This window comes from Heterocephalus glaber, unplaced genomic scaffold (genome assembly GCF_053883595.1).
Source record: "Heterocephalus glaber isolate CG9 unplaced genomic scaffold, H.glaber_assembly_v1.0 deba00001586, whole genome shotgun sequence".
Taxonomy (NCBI): domain Eukaryota; kingdom Metazoa; phylum Chordata; class Mammalia; order Rodentia; family Bathyergidae; genus Heterocephalus; species Heterocephalus glaber.
This window is the reverse complement of record NW_028258364.1, coordinates 19,523,830-19,544,343: the sequence shown is the minus strand read 5'-3', so window position 1 is coordinate 19,544,343 and position 20,514 is coordinate 19,523,830. Positions and strand designations below refer to the sequence as shown.

Below are 20,514 nucleotides of genomic sequence, written 5' to 3'. Positions count from 1 at the left end.
CCAGCCTGAACTACAAAGTGAGGCCCTGTCTCAAAAATAAATAAATAAATAATAATTTAAAATAATAATAAAAGGGCTAGGGACACAGCTCAGTGCAAGGCCCAGGGTTCAAGCCCCAGTACAGTAAAAGGGAGAGAGGGGAAGGGAAGGACCCACTCACGAAGGATTTTTCTCGCTTTTGGTCGCTGCTGTGTCCCCTGCACAGTGCCCTGCACAGGGTGACCACCTAGTACCTGTTGCGTGACTGTCACACACAAATAGAAGCGCAGTGGCAGTGTACGGGTGGGAAAGTTGATATACCTGTCAACAGGTTTGTCTGACAGTGTGATCTTTCTGCTCCAAACGTGTATTCCACTGGCCTCGTCAGACCCGGGGCTGTTGGGAGTGTCCTGGAGAGGGGAGCCCGCTGGTGACGCTGTGGACTGAGTCCTGTCAGGACACCACCCCAGGCGGGGGCTGCTGGGGGTCACCAGCAAAAGCATGGCCTTCAGGCCTTTGCTCCCTTCTTTGTTGGTTGTAGTGGTGCTGTGTGCAGCATGGGGATTGAACCCATGCCCTCACACTGAGCTACATCCCCAGCCCTCCTTTAATTTTTTAATTTGAGACAGGCACTCACTAAATTACCCAAGCTAAGATCCAACTAGTAATCCTCCTGCCTCGGCCTCCCACAACGCTGGGATGACAAGTGTGCACTGCCACACCCGGCTTCATCTCCTTTTTTTTTTTTGTACCAGGGATCAAACTCAGGGCCTCATACTTGCCAGGCAGATGCTGTACCACTGAGCCACATCCCCGCTCATCTATTTTTTTTTTGTTTTTTGTTTTTTGGGGGTTTTTTTTGGTACCGGAGATCGAACTCGGGTCCTTGCGCTTGCAAGGCAGGTGACAGAACCACTGAGCTAAATCCCCAGCCTTCATCTACTTTTAATTCAAGTTATCTGTCACATTTGTGTGTATCTTTATGAGGCCAAAATCCTTTTTCCTATTTAAAATAAGGAAAAATCAATCAACAGGAAGTTGAGCTGTCACCCTCCACTTTCCAGAGTGGAGAGGAGTCCTGGGTCTCTTTTATGGCCGGGGTGCTCAAACCACAGTTTTAAGGATTCATGATTGGCTGTCTCTGGCCTCCTTGGAGCTTTTGAGAGCGAGTCCTCCAGTGTCTGCTCTGCTTTCCTACAGGTTGACAACAGGGATTGGGCCCTGAATGGGAACACCCTGTCCCTGGACGAGGACACAGTCATTGATGTGCCTGAGCCCTACAACCGCGTGTCCAAGTACTGTGCCTCCTTGGGACACAAGGCGAATCACTGCTTCACTCCAAACTGCGTCTACGACATGTGAGTAGGACACGGGTACTGGGTGGGGCTGGGCCTTGGGCCCTGGGACACAGCGGGGCAGGTAAATGTGTCCCTAAGCCTGGGATAAAGGCTGCTCCTCGGGAGTAATTGGGGGCCTTCTCTGCCATGGGCCGCCAGGTTTCAACTTAAAACTCAAAATCTGCACAGCCCCTTTGCCCCTCCAGGCCTTGGCAAACTAAGGCACTGAATGTGCTTCAGAGTGGAAAGGCAGTGAAGTAGCATCCTTAGTCCTTGCTGTTTTATTGCTGCCATTGTTGCCTTTTAGTTTCCTTATTTATTTTTTATTTTTTTTGGTACCAGGGATCGAACTTGGGTCCTTGTGCTTGCGCAGTGGGCAGCGAAACCACTGAGCTAAATCCCTGACCCTAGTTTCCTTATTTACTGGTAGCACTGGGGCTAGGGGTATAGCTCAGGGGCAGAGCAACTGGCCAGTGTGAACGAAGTCCTGGGTTTAATCCCCAGCACTGAAAGAAGCAAAGCAAGAAGGTTTTGTTAGTCATTTTTTTCATTGCTTGAAAAAATACCTAGGCAAAACAACTTAAAGGAGGAAGAATTTATTTTAGCTCACAATTTCAAGCTTTCAGTCCATGGTCAGCTGACTCCATTGCTCTTAGGCCTGTGGTGAAGTGGAAACAACATGGCAGAAGGGCGTGGCCGAGGAAAGCTGCTCACCTCAGGGCAGCCAGGAAGCAGAGAGAGTAGGGAGCCAGGAGGGATCTGGGGACAAAATATACCTTCAAAGCCACACTCAGTGACCAGCCTCATCCAGTTAATCCTGTTGCCAGTGAGCCATTAACTATAGACTCACCCATGGGGTTAGAGCTCTCCTGTCCAGCCATTTCCCAAAGCGCCACCTCTTACACTGATGGCTTGGGGGCCAGGCTCCCACCTCTCGAGCCCAGGGGGACAGACACATTGTTGAAATAGTAGTAAAAATTGGAGCCAGGAGTGGTGGCAGATAACCTGTCATCCCAGCACTTGCAAGGCTGAGGCAGGAAGATTGTAAGTTCCAGGCTAGCCTGATCAGTTTAATGAGACCCTGTCTCAAAATAAAAAATTTTTTTAAAGAACTGAGGATACCTCAGTGTAGAGCACTTGCCTAGCATATGTTAAGCCCTGGGCTCAATCCCTAGTTACCCTCATGCCCCCAAAATTGAAATTACTCTGCACAGTGGAGAATATTAGACCCAGCAGGGTGGTGCACAGCTGTAATCCCAGCACTTTGGAGGCTGAGGCAGGAGGATTGCCATGAGGTCAAGGCCAGCCTGGGCTGCATAGTGAGTTCAAGCTCAGCGTGAATTACAAAACAAGACCCAGTCTCAAAAAACCAAAACAAGGATCAGGGATTTAGCTCAGTGGTTCTGGTGCCTGCCTCACAAGCAGAAGGACCTGAGTTTGATCCCCAGTACCAAAAAAAAAAAAACCCAAAACAAAAAACAATAGGGAATACTAGAAAATGCTTTTATAATATGAAAAAAGAGAAACATAAAATCCGAAGCCAAGGGCCTGAGGTCTGAGTGTTGGAAGAGACCTATAAAAGCGCAGTTCCTGGTACAGCATGGGTGAGGGCTGGAAGCATTGTGCTAAGTGGGCGATATCCAGTCACGAGACTGCACTTCCGTGACACACCCCAAGTGGGAAACTCGGAGACAAGGTAAATCAGTGGGTGTGCAGGGCTGGAGGGGCCTCGGGAAGTGGCTGCTCATGGGTGTGGGCTTGCATTGTGGGTGATTAACGCGTTCTAAAGGTCGATGATGGTGACAGCTGTACAACTTTGTGACTATGTTAAAAACACTGAATTGTCCGCTTTAGAAAGGTGAATTTGGTGATGTACGAGTTACACCTTAGCAAAGCTGTTATGAAAAAATACTAAATGTTCCCACCCCTTCTGGGGATTTGAGCCTCCCCTTCCACCTGCTCATCAAATTTCTTCTTGTAAACCTCTATTGTGGGGAACTTCCTGTCCCCCACAAACACAGCTGAAAGAGATATGAAATTTGCTTTTAGGCTGTGACACCTACAAGGTTTTGAGGGTTTTTTCTTTGTTTTGTTTTTGTGGGTTTGTTTGGCTTTGCAATACTGGGGATTCAATCCAGGGCCTTTCCACTGAGGTACATCTCCAGCCCCTTTTTTAAGTTTTGAGACAGGGTTCCACTAAGTCACGAGTTGCCCAGGCTGGGCTTGAACTTGCAGTCCTACTGCCTCAGCCTCCCAGAGTGCTGGGATTCTGGGAATGCACACCATGCTGGCCTAGAAAGTACTCTTATTGAGCCCAGGTGGTTTCCCTGTAACACCCAGCTCTGCACCTTCTTTCTCTCTGTCCTGTGCACTCAGTCTTCTACACTGCTACTTACAAGTATTTCAGTAGTTTTCCTGCGCCCCTGGAATCTCCTTCCCAAAGCTCAGTGTCTCAACTCTGGTTCTAGAGGATGCAGTTGGGTGTCTACTCCACATCATCCCTCAGCTTGGCCAGAGTGCACCAGCTCAGGGCCGAGAGAGCTCTGTGTCGCCTTGCTCGCGGGCCATCATCACCCCGCTCGGTAGGATAAACAGGAGCAAGTCTTGGCGGTTCCTTGGGAATGCTCCCTCTTGCTTCCCTGGGATGCTTCAGAGTCATTCTGGCAGCGAGCAACTTGCTCTCCTTGGCAGCTAAGAACAACCGCTGGAGCTGCAACTTCCGCTTAAAGGGTGGGGAGAGATGGCAGAGGCCATGTGTCACATGAAGTGAAAGTGATGTGTTGTTAATGACAGGGCTTCCAGGGCCACAGCTCTCCAGGCTCGCATGCTCGGCAGCCCTGTAGACTGTCGGAAATGCTGCTTGGCCTCCTTTAAAACGAGCTGTTCTGCAGACTCACTGCAAACACAGGACCTTCCTCACCACAAGGAAGCGCACAAGGAGACGAGAGAGCTTCTCAAGCCTCTACTCTGCAGGCTTTGATTTTTGTTTTTGTTTTTGTTTTTGTTTTTGTGTTGTCATCATTTTGCAAGCCCAAACCTTAGTTGACCAATTCTTAGTTGTTTGGGATGATGAGAAAACTACTCGACTAATAACCAAAAATAAAACTCAGATGCCAATTCGTGGCACTTACTTGTTTCTCAAACACTGGTGTTGTTCTGTACGTTTCAACCTAAATCAAACAACACTCCCCCAAGCCACTCATGCTCTGCTTGTGAGCTGCACCCAGGGGTGCTCTGGTTACCTTGTCCAATCCCGCGGAAACCCACGAGGCTGAGACTCACTGTCCCGGCAAGGACACCAGGCCCATACTTCACCACTGCGCCTCCCTGTCCTCTGCTGGCCTCCACGCTGGAAGTGGAGGTTCTTTATTTTCAATCCACCCACCATCTCCTCTCTGAAAACAATCATGACGGGCAGGAGAATGGATGTAGGAGAGGACAGAAGACACCATAGGGGTCCGGGGATTTAGCTCAGTGGTTCCGCCACCTGCCTTCAAGCGCGAGGACCAGAGTTCAATCCCGGTACCCCCAAAAAACGCCTTAGGCCCAGAATCCAATGCAGGATTGCTTCCACACATCAGAAGGTTAGCAGAGCTCATGCCAGGAGTACTGTTTTTTCATATGGCAATAATGTACTATGATGGAAATCATGATGAAACATTTGGATTCAAAGACAAAATTGTGATTTTTAAGAAAGAATACCCGAATCCCTGGTACAGGCATCTTCCTTTCTATGGGACACAGTCTGATAATGCTGTGCCCTTACATGCACACACGTAGGCACACACGTGTACATGCTTACACAGACACATGTGTACATGCTTACACAGACACATATGTACACCGTAACTTCCCCTCCGGTGCCACACCCGCCCTTCGCCCCACACATGACTGTAAATGAACTAAAGGGATTTGGCCAGGGGTGCATAAAAACAAGGTGGGTTCTTTTCTGGCCAGTGCGCTGTCCCAGGTCTCGCTCCTTGGCGCTTGACGGTCTTGTGTGCAGACCCAGTCTCCCTTCCTAGGTGCTTCCCTGGGAGCCTGAAGGAAGCAGGTCGGCAGGGTGCCCTCATCTTCTTTCCTGCTAGAAAATGTTTCCTTTACACAGCGAGAGTGCATTGCAGTTTTTTGCTGTTGTCCACAAGGCTCTGTCATATAATTCCAAAAGCAGTCTGGTGTCACCTCCCTGAGGCTAGGTGACGATGCCTACAGGAGTTCTGGTTTCTCTAAGCACGGGTTTTTGTTGTTGACCCTGATTGTTGCTTTATAAACATAGAGTGCCATATACGCTCAAAAAAAGACAGCACATGATAGATGCGGTGGTTCGAATCTGTGATCTCAGCACTCTGGGAGGCTGATGCAGGAGGAGCCTGGGCAACTTAGCAACTTAATGAGACCCTGGTCTCAGAATAAAAAAGGGCTGGGGAGGTAGCTCCGAGTGAAAGACCTAGGTTCAATCCCCAGTGCTGCCAAAAAAATTAAAAGCAGTGCTTTTCAAACTTGACCCTGCCAGTCGGTCACCTGGGGTGTACAGGGTCCAGCCCAGTGGATCCGGGGCACCCAGGTGTAGCAGCTCCCAGTGAGTGATGCTGATGGACCTGCACCCACACAGGCGAGACCCCTGCTCCGGCCTCTCGCTGGCCTTCACCTCTAGCCTGCTGGTCTAGCCCTGGAATGACCTTGTCACCTTGATGTCTAGGTTTGTCCACCCCCGTTTTGGGCCCATCAAAAGCATCCGCACCTTGCGAGCTGTGGAGGCCGACGAGGAGCTCACCGTTGCCTATGGCTATGATCACAGCCCCCCAGGGAAGAATGCGCCCGAAGCCCCCGAGTGGTACCTGCTGGAGCTGAAGGCCTTCCAGGCCGCCCAGCAGAAGTGAAAGGCCTGGCCGGGGCTCCACACAGCTGGAACGGAAACTCGGATCTATGCACTCCATTCACCCGCTGACGGGGCAACCAGGGACTGCTCGTGCTGTGACGTCACTTCTTCTCACCTGCTCGCGTACTAACAGGTCTGACTGCGTTACTCATACCGGATGTACAATTAGCTAGCCTTGCAATCTCGGCCTGCCAGGAGGCGTTGTTGAGCCCTGGACACAGACAGCGTGATGTTCTCTGGTGATTTGCATCTAATCTGTACCGCATTCAGAGATGCCAAATGACAGACTGAAAAAGGGAAATGGGCTTTTCCGTCATTTTTCATCGGTGGTTTTTCCATGATGATTTTCCTATGGCCGTTGCAAACTGGGCTATCACACTTGCATATGGGCCGTCTCGGGGCAGAGAACTACTACATCTTTATTCTCTAAGTATAGTATAATTTGCCTTTTAACCTTTGATCTGTATCTTGCAATAGAATGGCTTTGTTTTTTCGTCAGTGAACACAAATTCACTTTCGAGTCATTTCGTCGATCCTGTTCCCTACCTTAGGTATCTTGTACAAGAGAAAACCTCCCCATGGATTCTCCATCTGTGGCACTGTGAGGCCTCTCCGGTTCTTTCTATCTCATTATTTCATTATTGTGTCCTAAGATACAGTACTGGCTCCTAGGGCCGGCATATTATTGTAGAACTATTATTCTCGCATGTAAACAAAGGTACCTTTGCTTTCCTATGTGAGAAGAAATGAATTTCCTTTGTCTGCATTAAGTTATGGAAGAGTTGTAATATATACCTGAAGAAAGAAGAGAGGAAAATTAGTATTTCTCAGCAGTCACTGTGGCAATTTTGCAGTATCTTCAATAGTGCTAGTAACTTCTTCCCCTTGGATACACTTTAAATGTACATAACCTAGCGCGGTCCAGCTTGTTTGCCTGCAGTGCATTGAATTCACAAGTCAGATAGCAAACTGAATTCTAGTGCAGAATGCAAAAATTTCTGTTAAATCAATACCATAAAGGCAAACATACTGATCACTAGGTACAAATCAAACCTTAATGCTGACACTCTTCATCATTGTAATTTCAGAGTACTTACCTGCGCAGAGCATTGTAAGCTAAACGTTCACACCTGCATAGTTTAAGAGCAACAGCACAGGTAGCATTTCAGCCATTTTGCAAGCCATGTAGAATCACAGCTGCAGAATAAGGAGAAAACCCCTGTTTTTAGTTTAGCATACTAGGTCGTGACATCACTGGGATTGCTCTGAATGAGTTCTGAGATTTGGGGGTTTTCATGAGCACCCTCACCACAGCCCATGGTTTTTGTCTTCTCACCTCACCACTTGTGCATGAGGGCCAGAAGCTCTGGGGGCAGCGTTTGCTCTGCGCTGCAGCTGTTGGCAGTGCCACCTGTCGCCTGTGTCAATTTGCTCGTGAAAGCAAAAGCCTTCCCCGCGGCAGCAGAGCAGACGGTGGAGAGGGCCTGCTGGGAGCGGGAAAGAGAACAAGCCAGGCAGAGGGAAGCGTGCCATTTCTCGGTTGCCCACTGCTCTTAAAAGGCTTTCTGAGGAAAGTGCTGGATCGATCCAGGGCTGCTCAAAGCTTCCAGACCAGATTCAGTCCTCTGGGCCCTGACTGTGCCACCCTCGCCTGCTTCCAAGGCCATCCTTCCAGGACTCCCTGACCGTGTGCTCTGGAGCTGGGTGGCGGTCAGATCCCCGCCTGAAAGCTTAAGGGGATCGTCTGCCCGGGAAAGGAAGTTGTCAGGGCTTCCGGACAGATCTCCCACAAAAGGAACTCAATAGAGTATTGGGATTAAAAGGCACCAGGATAGGATCGCTCCTATTCTGTAGAAAGAGACCGCTCTGTAAACTGTGACAGATAGGGGTTGTCTCCAGGTGTAGGTTCCAATAGGTGCTGTCAGTGTGTCCCAAAGTGAATGACCGTCATCCCCCTCAGCTGAGCAGTGGCACCAGCTCAACAGCATCACAACCACAACTGAGATGTGGCAGATTCCCAGTGGTGGGGAACAAACAGATGACTTTATGCTGTCCCCCAGAAGAGCCAGAGCCTGGGCTCCAGTGGACTCCTACAGAGCTGTCCCAGTCCGACCCCTGCATGACTAGATCTTTCCTTAGCATCTTTTCTATGATGAAATATTATCTTGTGTTAGAGTTAGGAATAGGAACTAAATGGCAAGAGCATGTCCCCAGATGGGCTTTCGTAGGGACTAACAGAACAACTGAAGGGACTGAATTTCTGACAAAAATGAATGAAAAATTAAAAGGCAATAGGCGATGAGGAGGACTTGGGTCTTGTAGTACCTATTCTTATTTTAACCTGCTTCATCCCTGGGCTCCCTGAGCAACGAAAAAGGAAATTCCTTTTTTAAGACCTTTTTGAACCCCTCCGGGGCCAGAGTTAAACTCTTTGTCCTCCGGAGTTCACCACACTTGAGTAACTATTTCCTTATCACCAAAAAACTAAAAAGCACCAACACGGCCAAATGTAACCATCTGGGACGTTGAATTGTGACAATTAAACTGCACTGGGCTGGGACATAACCAGTGGCAGCACACTCACCTTGCAGGCATCAGGCCCTAGGTTTGAACTCCAGCAGCACAAGTAAAATAAAATTGCATTAATTGTGAACAGTGAGTAAAGGGTTGTCTTAGTGAGACAGTATGTGGCACATTTAGTAACTGTCATTTAAAAAAAAATAAAACTTTAAACCACTCACTGCAAAATGCATTTAAAATCTTTGAAGAAGATAGAGTTCTCTACTTTTATCAGTTGCCTCAAGTTTCTGTCTTGAGTAGTGATTTAGAATCCAGACATCTTTTGTTTTAGAAAAACAAGCAAAACTATGTTGCAAGACGGATAGTTATAATGTTTATTTGCCACAGATCAAAGGTTCATAAAATATATTAAATTTATATCTACTTGAGGTAAACCTGGATAGATTTTTTTTTTCTCGGATTTTTTTTCCCCTTGAGAAATTTGAAGCCGCGATGTCAGGTTTTGTTTTTAATTTTTTTTTTTTGGTACCGGGGATCCAACTCGGGGCCTTGCACTTGCAAAGTAGGCAGCGGAACCACTGAGCTAAATCCCTGGCTTTAATTTTTAAAATACTAAATTTTCAAACTTTTCTTTGGCCAAATTGTGTGCGTACATATACAGAGCAATCAAACTATTTCAAGCCATACAAACCACAGGGGTGGAAATCCTTTTCACAAATTTTAATGTGTTTGTATGTAAATAGATGTTTGTATGAAATATTTTCATGGTAGAATGAATATATTTAAATGAAGTTGAATTACTCCAGTGCTATTTAAACACATCACAAAAATTTTTGGTGAGAATTCTCTGAGTCTATTGAGATACAATGCAGATCAATTCTGATTTTTAAAAATCAAAGCCTACAAGTCCCTCTGACTGGTGGCAATCCCGGTGGAGAGAGCGTAGGCTTCCCCAGTGCCTCAGCCGCTTCCCGGTAGTCAGCTCGGTGCTAACGGAGGCGCGCGCTCGCCTTTCTGGATCTCCCCAAGGCCCGGGGCCTGGGAGTGGATCCGAGGCGTGCGAGACCCGGTGCAGTTATCCGGAGCACAATTTCTTTGCAGGGCAGCAGAATCAGAAGCCAGACTTGGCCGTGACCCTTGGAGCTGGGTCCCCGGCCACCATCACCTGCCACCCTCCTGCCCAGCCATGCGGCAGGGAGGCTGCCCTCGGTGGAGTGGGGGTCCAGACCTGGGGGGGACTTAACGGTCTTGCCAGCCACCTCTGCCCACCACCCTCTGCCTCCAGAGAGGGGGAAGGAGGAGCAGCTGCTTGCTGTCCAGGGCCCGCCCTCAGCACACTTCCTGTCTCTGCTCTGGATGACCACGCACCTAGGCACCTGACTTCCAACCAGAGAGAGAGAGACGTCCTCGGGTCCCAGAGCCCCGCTGCCTCTGCCAGTGACTGGACACACAGCCTGAAGTCATTTGAACACCATCGCGTCCCTACGACATACCTCCCAACTCTCCTGACTTGTGTTCTTGGGAAAAAAAAAAAGTTCCTTTCTAATGATATTTGACTTGAGCAAGTTGTTTTGTTTTGTTTTTTTCACTTTGGTCCTGGATATAATGAAATGGTGAATATGATGACAGATTTTCACTGTGTATTCTAGCAATATGAACACACACGCCAGTGTATCCTAAGCAACCTAGGCGGTTACATTTTGGGTAACACTAGAATTAATCTTGATTTGCGTATGGAGAAACTACAGGAACCACGGAATGGCTGCTTATCACACAAGAAAGTTACGTCCATGATTCGAAGCTCCCTACCACAAGTTCTTCCTCCTGGGTTTTCTGTGTTCTTTTTATCCTGCAATGCATTTACTGGGTTGAGAGGTTACGTTTCAGGAGTGGAAGCCAGGGTTCCGCTTTCGGCATTCATTAGAACCAAAAGTGAACCCTGACAGAGTCAACAAGCATCCTTGGTCTTTTGTGGAATTTGAGCTAAATCTATGAGCCTTATTCAATATCTATAAGTCTATGATTTTTTTAATTATGGGAAATTAATGGAAGACGTTTACATGAGTGATGTTTGCCCTTACTGTGTTATGAATGAATTTTTTGTAGTGTGTCTGGGTGCATGTGCAAGAGAGTAGGAAAAATGTTTCTGAAACAAAACTTGACAAATATTTGTAATGAAAAGTAAATTTAAAGATTGCTATAATTGCGCTCTAGAAACAATGCGAGTATTAAACAAAATACACAATCACCTGCCACTGTCTTTCTTTGGTCACCTGGGGCCGAAAAGCAGTAAGGGTCCTTTTCCATTGTGCCTCCCTGTAGACCTGAATCACTGCACGCTGCCCTGTAGGACGTGCAACCGTAGCAGCTGCGACTGTTTCCAGAACATTCCAGACCGGCGGAGGGGCCGAATACGCCGAGGGCCTGGCTGTGTGTCTGACAGGACTCTGCCAAGGCCCACATCGCCAGGAGTGTCTGGCTGAATACACAAGTGCAAAGGCAACGCCAACACAGTGGAAAGAAAATGGAGGAGCTTGGGAGACACCAGGTAGATGTGGGGAGTGTTGGAGATGTCTGGGCTGAGGAAACCGGGGACCTCTTACTCTCCCCACATCACAGCCACGGTTCCCAGCCCTCCCTCCAGGGCACCAAGGCCAGTGGCAGGGAGTTAAACAGTACCTCACTGTGGCCGGGTGCCCGGGTGCCCGGGTGCCAGGGCGGGAACTGGGCCGAGCGAGGCCTCAGCAAGGAGCAGGCTGCAAGTCCACCTTAGGGTTATTTTAGGTCCTCTGCCGCCCAGGCCTGAGTCAAACCACACTTCTTCTGAGCAAGGAAGGAAACCAACGCGAGTGTGATTATTAGAATCCAATCTGGTGTTGGGCAGCTCCCCGGCGTGCACAGAGATGTTCAAAGGCAGCTCTGTGGTCCAGGCAGGGGTCAGGGTACAACATCAATATTCCTCTTCCTTGTGGGGAAGAGGGGGCAGGATTAACAAATTAATACAAACTGAGATAATAATTAAAAAGCTAAACTCAAAAGTGAGCCAGGTGTGGTGGTGCACACCTGTGATCCCAGCACTCAGGAGGCTGAGGCAGGAGGATCGCCATGAGTTCAAGGCCAGCCTGTACTACATGGGGAGACCCTGTCTCACCAAACTAAATAAATAAATAAGCTCAACTCCCTAGAGTGAAGGATCAGGCAGCTTTCACAGGCTGAGCTGATGGTGTGGCCCCAAGAGTTGTAGAGAAAGCTCCCACGGAAGACCTTAGTCTCAGGAGTCATCACAATATGCTTGCTACCACCCCCTGGCTTTGGGTCTCTCTGCATTGCCCAGCCTGATTGTTAATATGTGTGAGATGATTCCCTCGGTCACCTGTAGAACTCGGTAGCAGCCATTCAAGAGGGCTGATTATTTTAATCCTTTTTATTTTGCTATGACAAAATTTGTAAGACCTGGTAATTTATTAAGAATACAGTTTTTTGCTTTTTGTTTTTTTTTAGACAGGGTCTCATTATGTAGCTCAGGGTGGCCTCAAACTCATGGCAATCCTCCTGCCTCAGCCTCTCGAGTGGTGGGATTGCAAGCACGCACCACCACACCCAGTGAGAATACAGTTTTAAAAATAATGCCAGCATGGGGCCAGGGATTTAGCTCAGTGGTTTCACCACCTGCCTCACAACAGCAAGGTCCTGAGTTTGATCCCCAGTACCAAAAAAATGAAAAATTAAAAAATAATGCCAGCATGTTTGGCTGGCAGTTCTGGAAGCTGGGAGGTGGAAGTGCACGGTGTTGGTGGCTGCTCTGGCTGCACCTCCTGCCACAGGGAGACAGCAAGTGCAGGTCAGCTCAGGGCTTTTCCTTTCTTGCCGGTACTGGGGATTGAACCTAGAACCTTCCCATTGAGCTACTCACATTCTCCCCCCGCATTTCTTTATCTTTCATTTTGAGACAGGATCCCCCTAAGTCACTAAGTTACTCAAACTGGGTTTGAACTCTAGATCCTCCTGCCTCAGCCTCCCAGAATGCTGAGCTTACAGGTGTGCACCGCGGTCGTGTGTGTGTGTGTGTGTGGAATTGAACCGCAGTTTCTTCCTATCATAAAGCTACCAGTCTCATCATGAGGCCCCCACCCTGGTGACCCTAAGCCAAGTCACCTTCAGTGGCCATCAGTGTATGAACTTGGGGATTGTTTCCAACACATGACATTCAGGGACACATTCAAGCCACAATATGGACATCTACTTTCAGTTCAGGCTTGTTCAATAAAAAGGTTCTGCTCCAAAATCTTGCAGAAAATGACTCCCCCACCACCACTTTGTTTTTCTGATACTGGAGCTGGAACCCCAGGTCTTTGCACTGAGCTACACCCCCAGTCGGCTATTCCTGAAGTTTTGTTTCTTTGTGAAAACCAAAAGCCAGGGTTTTGAACTCAGAACTTCACCTTTATAGTGTACAGTCCAGAGAAAGAGACTCATGGAGTCCTCTCCATTGCGACCACACTTGTACTTCTGCAAGTATCAGAATGCTTCCAGCTGCAAGAAATATAAAAACCCAATTCACTTGGCTTAAGTGATAAAATTTCAGTGTCTCACATAAGAAGAGGTGTTAGCTGGCCCTACAGTTAGTTAAGTCAGCACCTCAACCAAGTTCTTTCCATCTTTCTGTTCTGCAATTCTCAGCTTGTCAGGTTTGCCCCTGGGGTCAGCTCACCTCACAGCCACAACGTGGCTGCATGGCTGCCTCGATCCACCCATTACAGCCACATGGGGCAGTGGGCAGCCAGTGAAAAGGAAAGTCTTCCATGGGCCCCGTCACAAAGGACGCTTAAGCCAGTCGTTGGCAAGGACCACAGGGGACCAGATTATGTGAGTGAGCGTCTGGCTGTGGGGAGGAAAAAGGGCCTGAACAAAGGCAGGGCTCCCCCAGCAGGGAAGAAAGAGGAAACACACTCTGCTCATCACTGGTGTCTCCTCATCTGCATCCTGGATTTTATTCTTTCTCCTTCTTGGGAGGCGGGACAGAGGGTGTGTGCTAGGGACCAAACCCAGGGCCTCTCGCATGCCTGCACAGTTCTACCCAGGGATACATCCCAGCCTGCTTCAAAGAAGGCAGGTTAGTCCCCTCAAATAAGCCAAATAAGTGGGCTCTGGATGAATTCCAGCCCATGCAGAGGACTTGCCAGTGGAGGCTGTGAAGGAGGTTCCACAAACGTGATTTCTTGCCTGAGTTTACGTGCTTTAGGTTACCCATTTCATCTTCTCAGCAGCCATAGAGCATAGGTGCTGTTATCTACCCGTTTTACAGGGGGGAAATTTGAGGCACAGAAATGTGAAGGACCTTTCTTTAACACAGCCAGAGAACTAGGAAGTAGCAGCTGGGTGTGATGGTGCATCCCTAAATCCCAGCACTTGGGAGGCTGAGGCAGGAGGATCTGGAATTTAAGGCCCAGGTGCCCAAACACCTCCCTCCTTGAGGTTTTCACTGAAATGAGGACTTCACTGATCGCCCTGCTTGAAATGCAACCCTCTCCACCCCCAGCATCCCCAAGCCAGTTTAGCCGGCCTCTTGGCCTTTACCTTACTACTTTTTATGCTCTAACATACTGTGAAAGTTGGTTACCTAATGTGTTTTTTTCTTTTTCTTTTTTTTTTTTTCAGTTCCAGGGATCGAACTCAGGACCTTGGGTCTTCGAGGCAGGCAGAGCACCACTGAGCTAAATCCCCAGCCCTTTCTGGTTTTTTGACAGGGTCTCAGTATGCAGTTCAGGCTGACCTTGAAGTCATTATGTAGCCCAAGCTAGCCTTGAACTCAAAGCAATCCTCCTGCCTCAGCCTCCCAAGTGCTGGGATTATAGGTGTGGGCCACCAAGTCCAGCTTATTTTAAAAATGTTATAAATATGGAACACTGCAGCCATCTGTGTGTCCTCCCTGAAGAAGGTCCCTGCTAACCTTTGTGTCTGTGTTAGTCAGCTTTTCACCACTGTGACAATATACCTGAGACAAACAATTTAAAGGAAGAAAGGTCCACTTGGCTTATGGTTCAGAGGTTTCAGTCCATGGTAAACTGGCACCAAGACAAGGACATCATGCTAGAAGGATGGTGTGGTGAAAAGATTGCTCACCTCATGGTGGACGGGAGAGAGAGGAGGGACCTGGGACAAACACACCCTCAGAAGGTTCCCACCGCCTCCTGATGGTGACATCAACTGGGAACTGTGGTTTCAACATGTGAGCTTTTGGGGAACATTTAAGATCCAAACTTAGGTGTGGTGGCACACACTTGTAATCACAACTACACAGGAAGCAAAGGCAGGAGGATCACATGTCTGAAGACAGCCTCAACAATTCAGTGCTAACTTCCTGAGACCCTGTCTCAAGGTAAAAATTACAAAGGGCTGGGGAGGCGGTTCAGTGGGAGAGCACTTGCCTAGCATATGCAAGGCCCTAGGGTTCAGTCCCAGTACAGAAAAACTAACAATCCAAACCACACGAGCATATTGTTGCACTTTAAGATACATGCTGCCAAAGCAAAGGGTAGCAGGTTTATTTTTTGTTGTCTTCCTCCTCTGTCCAGAACGGACAGTGGCTTTGGTCTGCTCTGTTCATTAATATGCACTCAGCTTCTGGCACATGGTAAGCACTCAAGAAATACATGGAGAATGGACGAGTGGATGCACGAAGGAGTGAACTGGAGTCTCAGGTTGGAATGGTAGGGGAGCTTCCAGAGCCATCCCCGGTTGATGTCCTGGCCCCTTGTTTCCTAACTGCATGGCCTAACGTCACTGTGCCTCAGTTTCCTACACTTGATCTTAGCCAAAAGGCCGAGAAGGGATTGCCTCAGTTTCCTTACAGTGATACCTGCCGGGGAGAAAGTAAAGACTGGACGTTGGACCCATGGAGTGGGCTCGCGAGCATGTCCCTTCCTTGTCCTCTGGGGTCCCCCCTTCCTGGGCATGGCCACAGCCTGCCACCTGCCAAGGAGTCCCGGGAAGGGCCCTGTGCAGGGAGGTGGCACTGCCCGCCCACCCTTCCGGTGTCCTCTCACCGCGCCGGCTCCGCCGGGGGACGCTGGGGGACAGGCCCCTGAGTAGGGGGGGTCGGGGACCTAGAGCACCGGTCCTAGTTTTCAGAATCATGTTCTCAGTTTGTTCTCCATCCAGCTCGTGTCTCCGAAGCGTTACCGTCCAGCTCCCCAGCCACGGGACAAATTGCCGGTGATACCGGTGATACCGAGCAGGTGCGGCCAGGGAGAGGGCGCAGGGGCAGGGCTGGGTCTGGGGTCACCAGGGAGGCAGGAAATCAGGGACACAGGGAGATCTCGGGCAGGAGGACCTTCAGTGGGTGCATTCGGACCACACGGAAGCCAGACTTGAACTTGGAGTGCGACAGAAAGTCAAAAAGGGGGCGGGGGATTTCGCTCAGTGGTTCCACCGCCTGCCTCCCCAAGTGCAAAGTCCCAAGTTCGATCCCCGGTACCAGAAAAAAAAAAAGTCAAAAAGGAAGTAAAAGTGCTATTATTTGTTTCTAAAACTAAACCCTGTGGAGAAGTTTGGCTTATGTGGAGTCTGCTGGGGTTTTTTTTTTTCCAGATCATTATTTGTTCAATGTTGGTTTGGGGGACCTTTCTGAAACAAATCACATCCTCTGGTGTCTTGTTGGTGCTTGAGATGCTTTTTTAAGTTGTATGGAAAAATGTTTAAGTACTTTTCAGTTTTGTTTTGGTTGAGTTCTACTGTATTTGAATATTATTGTAGGTTTTTTCCCCTTGCATTGTTCTTCTTTGAGTGGTTTTAATTTTGTGTGTGTGTTTGATAACAAAGTTAATTTTTTAAAAAGCCCCGTGTGAGTGCGTGTGTGTGCGTGCGTGCGTGCGTGCCTGTGTGTGGTAGCTACATCCCCAGCCCTTTTTAGTGTTTATTTTGAAACAAGCGTTCATTACATTGCCCAGGCGGGATTAGAACTCAAGGCCTCCTGCCTCGACCTCACCAAGTTGTGTTTGTTCAGTGAGGTTCCCTGCAGGTCCCAAGGACAGGTGCCATCAGCCCTTCAGCGGGAAGCGTGGGGGGCTCGGGTGGCGGGGCGGACAGAGGCCGAGGCGCGGAGCAGTGGCTGAGTGCGAGGTGCGTCCTTAGGCTGTGTGACCGCTCTAGGCGGGGATAGCGCTCGGCTGCCGAGTGTGAGCCCCGGGCTCCACCCCACACCAGGGGAGGAGTGCACCTTCACACCTGAGGAGCTGACGGTGAAATCTGCGGTCCTTGGGCCGAGCAGCCAAAGGGCACCGGAATCACAGTGAAAGCAGCTAACATTCGCCCCTGAGATACTGACGCTGACACCAGGTTTTGTCTCCAAAACAATCCGAGTTTCTTTGTGGTCCAGCGCCCTCTCCTGGTGAGGATTTATTCTTACACTTTCTGATGACAAAACAGAGCTGTGGAGAATAGGTGACTTTGTATATTTTTTTAAATAAATTTTTTATTTTTGTGGTACCGGGAATCGAACTTGGGTCCTTGCGCTTGCGCAGCAGGTGGCGAAACCACTGAGCTAAATCCCCGGTTCTAAAATATTTTTTAGAGGAACATGAAAACTTGGCAAGGGACTAGGGGTGAAGGGAAGCAGTGTTTAGCGTGTGCAAGGCCGGGTTCCTTCCCCAACACCACCCAACACAAATCCTCATGTACTTTCCTCTTGTCAGGCGGAACTATGAATAGCTGAATGGAGACACCGCTTCACCATTCCCAGGGGTTTGGTTTTTATTTATTTTTTAGGTTTCTTTTGTCGGAGCTGACAACTGAACCCAGGGCCTTCGTGTCATAGGCCAGTGCTCTACCACTGAGCACGCCCCCAGCCCCTTCTGGGCTTCTGAATTTTTAAACTAAGCCCACATTTCAAGAGGGCTAATAGTGTGTTTGGAGTCTGGGGGAAACTACGTTTCACACACTGGTTTAGCTTTCAAAACAAGCCAAAGAGCTTTATGTAGTTCTCTTTAGCATCTGTCCACTAGACCACAGCTTCTGGAATCATTAGTCCTACAGCAGGGTGACCTGTCCCTCTGTGACCTGTCTCCCTCTCTCTCTAATGAGTCACTCTGGTGTGGAGAAAACCACAGCTCCCCAGAGGTAGCTGCCTCCCAGTTAACCACGCTCAGACGTGCAGAACTAGGTGGAGCAAGGGGAAGTGGGTGTAGACTCACCAGCTGACAGCTTCGGAGTTTCTTCTAGGTTCTTAGACCCATCTCCCATCTGCACCATCTGCAGCAGACGGAGAAAATGTCTCCAAGACAGGAAAGTCTTGAGGACCTGGAAACGGAGGTTGAGTTCAAAATTCATATTCAAGCCGGGCATGGTTGTGCATGCCTGTAACCCTACCACTTGGGAGGCTGAGGCAGCAGGATTGCTACAAGTTCGAGGCCAGCCTGGGCTACCCAATGGATTCAGGGCCAGCCTGAACTACATCTTGAGATCCTGTCTCAAAAAAGAAAGAAAGAAAGAAAGAAAGAAAGAAAGAAAGAAAGAAAGAAAGAAAGAAGAAAGGAAAGGAAAGGAAAGGGAAAAAAGTCAGTCAGTCATGCTCAAGCTCTCCTCATGACCGGGATGTACATGGGGGACCCAGCTCTGTCCCAGGGCACCCAAAATTCATCCTGAAAAGATCCCCTGGGATGGAGATGTTAAAAAGTTTGTAGGGATTTCTTTACGCATTAAAGCTACTGGAGCACTCGGCGTGCATGAGTGTGTGAGATGCACAGGACACGGTCACCTAGGTAGGACTCCCAGCACCCACAGCCAAGTGGCACAGCCTGAAGTCAGGGAACCAGGACTCTGGGCACTTGGCAATCTGTACACTTTCTCCTGACACAGCCGCTGTCAAAGCAGAGCCAGCAGGGGCAGGAAGTGTTAGAAAAATGCATGTGGTTTTCTACAAGTCTCCTCTCCCATCCAGGCGCAGCACATCCCTGTCATCCCAGCACTCCTAGGAGGCTGAGGCAGGAGGGCCCCAAGGCCAAGCCCAACTTTACCTTACTAATCTGAAACTGTTCCCACCACCAGTTGCTTCTCCAGCCTCGGGGTAGAGGACTGGCAGGTTCCTGAGTGCCACTCCTTCTGGATCCAGATCTGGTCTCCTGAGAAGAGAGACACATATGCAAATCTGGGCCTGGCACAGAGGCAGTGGCACCCGTGTCCCTGAGAATCGGCAGTTACCAAAGTCACCACAGAAAGAAAGAAAGAAGTGGTGCTCAAACCTGCAGGGCCTGATGAGATAAAGTACCTTAAAAACAATCAGTGAGCTTGGGATTTCTTCAAAGTAGTAGAGGAAGTGGGGAAGCCCTTGGGGTATAAATAAAACCAGAGTGGGCCTGCTCACTACCTTATACCCTGTGCTTTCATAACCTCCACACTAAAAAGTTCTTTTAAAAAGAAAATGTAGGGCCGGGGATTTAGTGTTTCCATTGCCTGCCTCCCAAGCACAAGGTCCTGAGTTTGATCCCCGGTACCAAAAAAAAAAAAAAATTAAAGGGGGGGGGTGTAGTTCAGTGGTAGGGTGCTCGCCTAACATGTGCAGGACTGGGTTCAATCTCCAGTAGCACAGGAAGGAAGGAAGGGATGCCATTTATACACAGCATATGCAGGAGACTGAGATAGTGTTAGGAAGCATTGTTTCTAAGTGGAATTTCACTGACACCCCCCACCTCATTACAAAGAATTACAGAGTTTACATTTAAAGTCACAGGTAGTGCCTGCCCAGAATTCCAGCTCTGAGGGAGGCTGAAGCAGGAGGATCGCAAAATGGAGCCTTACCTTGAGGCAGAAAGAGCTACCAAACATAATTTGGAATAGATAATTATTATAAAATATTTGTTAATGAACTCTGTGCTAAAACCCTGTTTGAAACTTGTGTGTGAAACTTGTGTGAAATTGTCCCTGCTTGGAAACTCTGGGTGGACCTCCTCCCTCTTGTGGAGGCAGCCTGCTCCCAGAGAGATTAGAGTTAGCCTTGAAGTGTGTCTATCTAAGTACCCCGTACCTAATGCTGCTGTACTACACCCTTGCTACATTCTGTGATTGCAACTTATGCTGCCCTTGCCACCTAATGCTGCTTTCTCATGCCCTTGCCACATTCTGGTGTGTAACCACAAGTTAAGCTGCCCTGTAAAAGGTATAAAAAGGAGACACTGTCTTAACTCGTGGTCAGCCTGTAAGGACTCATTTCCTGAGGTTGGCCATTGCCTGGCAATAAACTTTTTTTGTTTTACCCAACTTTCCTGTTTCTGAAAGATCATTTCGACTCCCTTTGCCCCAACAATCTGAGCAACTTAGGCTCAATTCCTAGTACCAAAGAGAAAAGAGCTCACCACTTAAGAGATAACTTTTACCGTTAAGACCCACTTAACCAGACTCTGCGAAGCCATACTGTCACCCACTGAGAATGAATGGACCTCGAAGCTGCCGATGGAGCTTCTCTCCACTGTGAAAACAGGCTACCTGGTGTAAGGAGCACCCCCCCACACACCCGGTCTCCAGCCCCTGTCAGTTCAGGTACTGAGTAGTCACAGTGCTACCATACATGATGTTGCATGCTCCCAGCTGCTTGGGAGGCTGAGGCAGGAGGAATGTGTGTTCCAGGCCAGCCTGGGTAACTCAGCGGGACTAGGTCTCAAAAAAAAAAAATCACACTGGATGTGGCACAGTGTCAAGGCGTAAAGCTGGTCCCATCCTTGCCTGCCAGCCCCTCAGTGGCTCCCCCTTCAGTTAGGAGGCTGAACCAGGCCACCTCCCCCACCCTTCTCCGGTCCCATTCAGCGT

The 20,514-nt window shown here is 48.9% G+C and overlaps 1 protein-coding gene across 1 annotated transcript in view; it reads left to right on the top strand.

Moving 5' to 3' along the window:
• Setd7 (SET domain containing 7, histone lysine methyltransferase) overlaps window positions 1-10,963 on the top strand; it is a 48,624-nt gene extending 37,661 nt beyond the window's left edge. The window contains exons 7-8 of the mRNA XM_004854991.4: window positions 1,180-1,337; window positions 6,016-10,963. Of these exons, the coding sequence (XP_004855048.1) occupies window positions 1,180-1,337; window positions 6,016-6,196 (339 nt within the window). The 3' untranslated portion in view covers window positions 6,197-10,963. The remainder of the gene's footprint in view (window positions 1-1,179; window positions 1,338-6,015) is intronic.
• Window positions 10,964-20,514: the final 9,551 nt, after the last annotated feature.